General features: G+C 39.7%; 2 protein-coding genes across 2 annotated transcripts in view; both read right to left on the reverse strand.

The window, feature by feature from the left end:
* Positions 1 to 3161: 3161 nt before the first annotated feature.
* Positions 3162 to 4296, reverse strand: LOC141444089 (potassium voltage-gated channel protein Shal). The gene has a single exon (XM_074109519.1). It carries the CDS (start codon positions 4278 to 4280, stop codon positions 3162 to 3164), a length of 1119 nt encoding a protein of 372 aa, XP_073965620.1. The 5' UTR covers positions 4281 to 4296.
* A 1400-nt stretch (positions 4297 to 5696) lies between these two features.
* Positions 5697 to 9549, reverse strand: part of LOC141444090 (uncharacterized) — a 5839-nt gene continuing 1986 nt past the window's right edge. The window contains exon 4 of the mRNA XM_074109520.1: positions 5697 to 5731. Within this exon, the coding sequence (XP_073965621.1) occupies positions 5697 to 5731 (35 nt within the window). The remainder of the gene's footprint in view (positions 5732 to 9549) is intronic.

The raw sequence follows: 9549 nt of genomic DNA on the forward strand, positions 1-9549 counted from the left end.
AACCTGGGTTACTTTTCACAGTTCCGTACATTTTGACACTACTTTACCTTGAATTAGCACTTTACTCAGGTTTATCTAGTTAAATTCGAGCAAATCCATCTTAATTGACTAGTTGGCTTTTGCCCTATCCTATGCCGTACTACACGGCGCCAACAGCTAGCAATCTCCATTCATTAGTCCCTAATCGAATCTGAGTCGCCCCGAAGCTAGTTTAGGACTAAACTGGGGACCTCGGTGCCTTCGGCTGTTTATAGATGGCCTTCAAGCTTGATCAGATTTTAATTACGGTTTAGTTAGACATATTTGATACGAGACGCAACCTAAGAGAGTCAAGATTGTTATGTGTTGCCAGGTACGGTGGTGCGCAGTGTGCCGCGGCTTCTGCATGGGTTCGTAAAACGTGAACCTATATGGTAATGAAATATAACCTTTTGGACGCTTACTTATTTGAATAATCTGATCAGTCACACGCCGTAGGTATGGAGGTATGAACTGGCTGACAAAAGTGGTTAAGCACTTGGTAGATTATACCATATTATATTGACATATTTTGTCCTGGTTTTGTGGACAATTTTTTTTTTAATTTTATCGTCTTGACATTGTACTTAATTTTAACTTTTTGTCCATGTTTTACCCTTGATTATTATTATTATTTTTAAATTTAATTCTAATTTTATTTTGGCTGACAATGTATTGTAATTTACCACTATCATACTTACCTATTATTATTATTATTATTTTGTATACAATTTGACGATCCTTTTGTGAATTTCTTATAATTACATGACATGTGTTTTAAATGTATATTTTCATTAGGTAATAAATAAATCTAATCTAATCTAATCTACCTAAAAATCTATATATTTTTTATATGGCTCGGTCCGTTGGAGGACAATTTTGCCAGTGTCTATGTAGTAGGTTTTTCCGTTGTCCATACGGTAAAAAAATTATAGAAAACGAAATATGAGAGGTCATGGTGGATGAACGATGACAGCGACTAAAAATTATTTGTGTTGGCTCTTTGTTTCGGAGCCCTCGGTGTGTCAACTGACACTTGCATGTTTCTTCTTTATCGTTAGTTTCTTGCTCTTACGTATTTCTATAGAAAAGGAAGACAGTCATTTTGACTTTCGACTGAAATTGACGTCTAGAAACATAGTAAAATATGCTGAGTGGGGGCATTGGTTACTGTTTTCGGTATACTGTTCGATGTACTTTCAAAATGTTTTCCTTCTCAGTGTTCTTTATCTTGTATATCCAAAATGTTTTAGTGAAATCTTTCTCTCTCAAAAAGATTCAAACAAAAAAAACGACCTATTTAGGCGTTAATTTGCGTTTTTTTTTTTACTTTTGTTTGTTAATTCTGACCTATGGCATTGGGAAGTATGTAGGCTGGGATGATGTCAAAGTCAAAGTCAAAATATCTTTATTCTTCCCAACCTCTGTTGAGAAGCATCCGGCAAGAAACTCAATGACGATGTAGGCGACGGATAGTGATGTTTAGTTCTACAATATGGATCTCCGCAAAATAACGCTTCAGTAAAGAGGGTTTCGTGCTTTGTTGACAGACGCAATATCGCTAGATGGCGTTAATATCGAGAGGTCCACTTGACGTTACGGCCTTGCTTGTGATTGGCTCATTCACTTAACCAATCAAATAAAAACCGGCCAAGAGCGTGTCGGACACGCCCAAGAGAGGGTTCCATAGCCATTTCAAAAAAAAAAACAAGTATTATTATGACTGTGCGTTATAACACAATTAAAACGCTTACTACAGTCTTAAAATCTATTACCAGAGAAAGAGCGTATCTTCACGGCACTTACGTCCTTTTGTTGAGAAGCGCAGTTTTCGGCAATAACTCAAAAACGGTATATCCGATCATGTTGAAACCAATTTTCGTTGAAAGTATTTATTGAGCGTTACCTTTCCATATTTTTTGCATATTTTTTTGGACATATTGTTTCCAAGATAGAGGAGGCGGGACACAATTTTTGCTACTTTGAGAGCGATTATTTCCGGAAATCACTTAATAAAAAAAGTTTTTGAGAAATCTTACTATCTTTTCAAAAGAGCTGTCGAACTATGTGCCACATGTTGATGCGAGTTAAAAAAAAAAACAATTTCTGTTACGTGTATGGAGTGCCCCCCCTATAAATATTTATTTTTGTAATTTAACTACAAAACTAAATAGCGGCTTTGACAAGACATCTGTACTCCAAATTTCATTGATATACATCTTGTAGTTTTCGAGGAAAATGCCTGCGACAGACGGACTTGACGAAACTATAAGGGTTCCGTTTTTGCCATTTTGGCTCCGGAACCCTAAAAAGAGGCGTAAATGTCACAACTGACAAACGGTCACGATACAAGCGCCATCTAACCTGTCAAAGAAACCCTCATTTCATCACTAACAGATTCAGACAATAACTATAATTTCGTACAACACCTGCAAGGCTACTAGGTACGAAACTCGAAACTCGAAGTTCGTGTCGTGCGGTCCCTCTGACACTTATACATTTAATACAAGAGCGAGAGGAACGGTACGATACGAACTTCGAGTTTCGAGTTTCGTAGTAGCCCTGCTGCCTTTTACCTTTTTATTAAATCACAGCTCCGTAGCGCCCATGAGGACACGAGCCCTAACAGCCCCTAATTCTCTATGTCCATTAAAATTCCCGTCCAAAACACCGCCATATGTTCCGGAGGCTTTACGACCTTCATACACGTTGCACAAACGAGAACGGAATTAAAAGCGTGTACCAACATCAATAATTCAACGCTTTAAACCTTTTAATGGAGCAAAATCTGCGCCGCCATGACTGTTACTTCCCGCGTAAATTTTTAATGGTTGCGACAGGTGTCCGCTCTGAACGTGAAACTTTAACACTGATTAATCATTCTATAAGAACGAACTCGAGGTGCTCGGAGTTATCCTGTTAAGCCCAAGAGCTGTGGCTACCTTTTGGATCCGTCTGGGAGGAAGCACAATGCTTGCACAGCAATAAAGGCATCGATCAATAATTTTGTGATAAATTATGGAATATTCATTGACTGATGGCTAATTCCGACACGTTATAATTCTTTTTCCGAACGCTGACCGACATGTTTTCAAATCTGTCCATGGACATTTGTTTTTAAACTTACTTATTAAGAATAGTACTCACCCGAGGGTCGTCATGGTGACAATGGTGTACCAGAAGGCGGCAGGAATGGATGTGAAATTGGTGTCCTGTTCATTCTTCTCCGCGTAGAACATGACCGTAGCGAAGATGATGATGGCCATGGCCAGCGAGAAGACCAGGAAACCCAACTCGCTGGCGCAAGACTTGAGCGTGTAGCCCAAGATCCGGAGACCTTGGGAGTGCCGCGAGAATTTGAAGATACGGAACACTCGGAACACCCTGAGAGTTACGAACGCGCCTGACACATCGTCGTTATCCGTGATACCCAGACCGATGTAGTACGGCAGGATAGCCACGACATCGATGATGGACATGACGGAACGCACGAATTTACAGCGGTCCGGCGCCGCGAACAGCCGGAGCAGATATTCTGCGGTGAATATCATCACACAAGCCGTGTCCAGGCAGAAGAACACTATCTTATATCGCTCGCCGCACGGCAGGGTACCCGCCCGACCAGGCCGGTGCCCACACGGCACCGTTTCCACCACGTTAGCCATCACGGAGACGGCAATGAAAAATCCAGTCACATAATAAAATACTAAAGCGGCCGTCGACGTGTGAGGGTTCTCGAAAGCCCTCCACATCTTCTGCCTCAAATCTGTAAGCTGCGGCAGGCTCTGATCGCCCGCCTCACTGAGTTTATCGTCCATAAGTCTCTCCGCATTTTCACGTTTCCTATCCCTATAGTCCTCATAGCAACAATCGCCTATAACATCGGGTAGGATACCGAAGAACGCTAGCTCCTCATCGTACCCAGTTAAACACTCGTGTTTCGGGTAATGTAGTTTGCCTGTTCTGTAATAATTGAGTATGTGTCTGAATATGTCTGGGTCTCTGTCAAAGAAGTATTCCCGGCTGTCCTCATCGTAGAAGAATTCTCTTTCTGTAGAGCCGAGGAGGGAGTCTGGGTATTTTTCGAGGGTGTTCCTCCAGGTTTCAAAGCGTCTGCCGGAGACATTGATGAGGAGTTTTTCGTCTTCTGCCCGGCGGCGGTCTTTGGGGACGGGCGGTGGCGGAAGGGGGTGTGTGGCGATGGGGACCCAGCCGATCGCGGCGGCGCGGGCGAACGGCAGCCAGGCGGCGACGGACGCCATGGCAAGTGCTCGGGGCCGCGACGCCGTCGCTACTGCCCCCCGCGCGGGGCTATTTCGAGCAGCCCGCCCAGATGGGCTCGGTGTTGCCAGTGCGGGGATTAAATTAAACGAAATTGTTTTTGATGGCATTTAAAAAAATACTTATTTTATTCAAAACAGACCAGCAATTGGAATAAAATATTATAAATTTAAACCTCGTGTTATGGTAAGCATAGAGGAAGTCGGTGTAGCTTGTTGTTTCGGTAAAAACTGTCTTTCTCACCTTGTGTAGTACAAAATTAAGCTTTAATTAAATTAAATTATATACTAGTAATTTATTGAATCAGGCGTTACTTTGTGGAGGTCCATCTCAATGAACTAAAAGAATTTCTTTAATTAAAGTCAAGGGTGAGCAAATAAATTATTTTAATTCGTTTATACTTACCGAGTGTGGCCTGTAATTTAACCAAATAATTAAAACATAGATCATACTCGTCAAACTGAACATCAGTTCTGCGACTTTTAAAAATAATTAATTTTTAAATTTTATTACACTTTTAAGTTTATTCGAAGAAGCATAAATTGTAAAGCAAAATGCTTGATGTTTGTAGCGTGACAGGCGGCGTCAGTTGTGTTCTAGCCAGTTCTAGGATGGCGGACATTGTTAGCAGTATTTGATTTGTATTGAAAAAAAATCTATTTAAATAAATGATATTGTAACGGATAACTCACGTCACCTTCAGAAGGTGAATGCTCCTGAGAAGAAGGGCTACGAAATAGCCCGAAACATGTCGAGCTAAACTCTGTTTAAGACGTGAGTTATCCGTTACAATATCATTTAATATGAGTGAGTCTCACGGTAGTTTCATATTTAAATAAGTCGCCTTTACGCGCAACATTGCACACGTAATTCATTAGATCCAGTTTGTGAATTCAAAATCCAATCAATTCCATCATGTTCTTTTCTTACGTAATATCAAAAACATATTATTAAAACTTACAAACTTTCGCATTTACACATTGGTAAAATAAATTCTAAAGTGTGTAAATATTCCTTGCGCTGGCAACTCTCTCCCGGGAGCGCTCACACGGCGCACGCGCGCTCCGCTACGTCACAACCTAATAAATTGATTTTCAGCTACCCGTCTCACTCCGCCGTCCCAGCTTCCCAACACCCTGTCCCTTTCCCACACCTCAAAGCTCTAGTGACCTTTTGTATATTTTTCACTGCTTTTAAAGTCTGAAAGGCTTTTGTTTTGGCTGAAAAGCCTGAATATAGCCTGAGGCCGCACTGATTTAAAAAAAAACTATTGTTCTAATTTTTTTTAATTTAAATTTTAAATGGTTTGGAACAATAGTGCTGTAATTTTTTTTATTGTTTGTTTCTTTCGCTTGGCTCGAAGGTCGCAGGTTCGTGTCCCGAAAGTTTTTCAACTTTTACGTGGTCAAATTTCCTTTGGGATGTCCTATTTCTATTGACACAGGGAATTTTGAGTAATTTGAAAAGTTTATCAATGTTTTCAAGTCATTTGCGTGTTTAAGGTTTTTGTTGATTAGGTATATATTTTTTAACTGGTGTAAGGGTCAATATCCGCTGTAGTATGGTGAAAAACAATACGGTTACATTTCGACTATATACTAACTAGCTTTTTCCCGCAACTTCGTCTGAAAATTTCTAATATTCTATTATTTATTCAGATACTAAATTACCTTGGACGCTAAGGTGGACGCAGACAAAGTAAAAGAGTAGAAAGTTGTTGAACTTTTTTTTAAACTAAAGTCACTGACATAACTGTAAAAATATGTGCAAATATTTTGCAGGTGGTAGGACCTTGTGCAAGGTCCGCCCGGATTGCTACCACCATCTTGCTCGCTTATCCTGCCGTGAAACAGCAGTGCTTGCACTGTTGTGTTTCGGCGTGGAGAGTAAGACAGCCGGTGAAATTACTGGCACTTGAGGTATCCCATCTTAGGCCTCTAGGTTGGCAACGCATCTGCAATCCCCCTGGTGTTGCAGGTGTCTATGAGCGGTGGTGATCTCTTATCATCAGGAGACCCACTTGCTTTTTTGCCGGATGGCAAACAAAACAACAAAATGCATGGCATGAATGGAATGAAAAAAAAAAATGTAAAATGAAGTGGCAACGGGCGGGCCACATCGCTCGATGAACAGATAACTGTTGTTGGAGGAGAAAATTCCTTAAGTGGTGACCATGAACCGGAAGACGAAGTTTTGGCAGGCCTCCCACTAGGTGGACTGATGACATCACGATGCGGGCAACTGGTGAATGCAAGTGGCGAGTTGTGAAGGCCTTTGTTCAGCAGTGGACGTCTTCCTGCTGATGATTGACTTAAAATATGTCATGACCATGTAAATCCAGCGACAATACATTAATCTGGTGGTGAAATTCTGGTGTTCCGGCCAGGATCGTCTCCGCAGGACGGAACTCTTCAATGATTAATGGCATCGACTTGAAATTTGGTACACAAATGTAGTTTGGATGACAATGCAAGTACACTCAACAAAAATTACAGTCAGCAAAAAAGCTTGTATTCAAAATTAAATCTTTAACAAAAACTTATATTTACAATATTATATATAGAGCCTGGGCGACCGAGTTTTGCTCGGACTAAAACTCGATAATAAGCGTTTTCCCAGCGATAAGACCAAGCTAGATCGATTTGTCATCCCCGAAAACCCCTACATACATACCACATTTCATCGAAATCGTTGAAGCCGTTTCAGAGATTCTGATACTCAAAGATAGATAGATATTATATAATATACGGTCTCTATCCTCTGGACAAAGACAAATAGAACGTGCCGATAAGGGTATTTTAACCTATTTATGTACAAATAAAGTCAAGTTCAAAGTTTCAAAAATAAGTATCACAAATTCTTATTCCGTTGCAATAAGGCCGTAGTAACATATTTTTGGGTGGCTCGAATAGATACTTATTTTTACACTCGACTGTACACAGCCTCATACTAAATGCAACCGTAACTTAGAAATGGCTGCTTTACAATTAAATAGTTGGGAACAATGCGTTAATTATTTAGATATTTTTCATCACACTTGCTCGTAAACAGTGTCGTAACATGCAGGCTACCTTGGTTGCAACCCCCCAAATAAAACCCTCGACCTTTATGTGCTTCTCATGAAACCCGTGGTCGGTAAATGAGTCATTTCCCGCACTAATTTTGTTGTCATGAAGCCCAAGGTCGGTAAATGAGTGTGATACTGCATGGTGTGCTGCAGCGCCATGCGCGCATGGTCAGGCTGGGGTAGGGCGGCGCGGAGGCTGGCGCTGCCAAGAGCGTAGTCAGCGGTATCGGCAATTTTTGAAAAAAATATTAGTTTTCTTTTACAAATATACAATTTTACTCGCAAATGTGATGAAAAACATTGTATGTCGCACGGGCGGTACTAGAATTACGAACATCGACTCATTAAAGCCCTCAGTCTTCGACTTCGGGCTTCTAATAGACTCTCGTTCGTAATTCCTTGTTTACCGCCCTTAAGACACAATGTACTATTTCTGTTCATTAGAACATTCTAATATTGTACATTATTTGATTACTTACATGGACAGTAAAAATCTAAATGAAATTGAGGAATGTTACCAAGACGAAACTGTAGGTATTAAGATTTCGGCTATTGAAAACACAAACTGAAATATAGATGCACAGAAAAACCAGAAAAATAAGTCCAGCACTGGGAATCGAACCCAGGTTCTCGGCATTCCGTGCCGTGTGCTATACCGCTACACCACTGCTGGACAATGGTACAGACACGAATTTCCCCTATGCACGGCCACATGCTATGGCACGGAATGCCGAGGACCTGGGTTCGATTCCCAGTGCTGGTCTTATTTTTCTGGTTTTTCTGTGCATCTATATTTCAGTTTGTATTTTCAATTTAGGTTTTACGGGATGACCGTAAAAGTAAAAATTTGGAATTGAAATAAATAATACAAAAAGATTCCAAAAAAACAATCTTAATTTCGGATATTGTTCAGAGGGTAGAGACGTTGTATAAATATGATTGTTGTTTTATTTTTGGTTATTATAACAGAAGTCGAGTCGAGAGATTAAAAGCCCGCTCTAAGCATCTCTCAAGTTTCGAGTCTAGGTCATCGATTTTAACTTAATTAAAGTATTAAATACTGACTCTTGTGGTTTCTTATGTTTTCGCCGGGATTATTTATAACTAATTTAACCTTTTTAGCAGAGGGTCGTGGGTTCAAACCCCGGCTCGCACCTCTGAGTTTTTCGAAATTCATGTGCGGAATTACATTTGAAATTTACCACGAGCTTTGCGGTGAAGGAAAACATCGTGAGGAAACCTGCGAAGCAATTCAATGGTGCGTGTGAAGTTCCCAATCCGCACTGGGCCCGCGTGGGAACTACGGCCCAAGCCCTCTTGTTCAGAGCGGAGGCCTGTGCCCAGCAGTGGGACGCATATAGGCTGGGATGATGATGATGATGAATTTACCTTTTATAAGCTTTTACTTAACTTGCGGTGTTTAGTTGCTTGTAGGTATGTTTGTTGAAAAATAATGTTAACTGCAGCGTGATTTTACAAAAGTTATGTTACAAATTATATTTTAAAAACGTAACAGTTTATAAAAAATGGTTATTTTTGATTATTCATTGATAATTCATGTGCATTTTGATAATTGGAATAATCTGAATGATTGTTTTGTAAGCGTAAATGACAAGTACAAGATTGTAAATGAACTTAGTATAAAATGTTATGAGAAACTTTTTCGAGTTTCCAATTACTGAAATAAATAATTATTGTTTGATGTTTAATTTATGTATTTATTATTTAATTTATTTTATGTAATAATGTTTGTGTAATTTTTTTTTTTGTTTGTTTATACTCTTTATTGTACAAAAAAAGGAAATAAGTACAAAAAGGTTACAACAAAAAAAGTGCTAAGTACAACGGCGAACTTATCCCTGAAGGGATTTGTACCAATTAACCTTTGAGTGGTAGAGAAGAGCTTAATTTTTTACTTTGTTAAATATATATGTAAAATAAAGATAAATAAAAATGTATTGAAATTGACAAATTTTGTGAACTTTGACGCAGGGCAGACAGCACCCGTTCATACTCCTATTTTGATTTCCATACAAAGTGCCAAGAGATGTCTCCACTTTCATTGTTATGTAAAGTAATAGAAACTCCATAGATGGCGCTCGCTGAGATTATCACAGAACCGACATCTAGTGGTGATAAATGAAACACAAACGTATTGTTGTCAGCTTGTCTTTTTCTGTGTT

Source organism: Choristoneura fumiferana, chromosome 29 (genome assembly GCF_025370935.1).
Source record: "Choristoneura fumiferana chromosome 29, NRCan_CFum_1, whole genome shotgun sequence".
NCBI lineage: Eukaryota > Metazoa > Arthropoda > Insecta > Lepidoptera > Tortricidae > Choristoneura > Choristoneura fumiferana.

Bases quoted from the DNA above. Each gene is read 5' to 3' on its own strand.
- LOC141444089 (XM_074109519.1), bottom strand. From the start codon at position 4,280: ATGGCGTCCGTCGCCGCCTGGCTGCCGTTCGCCCGCGCCGCCGCGATC.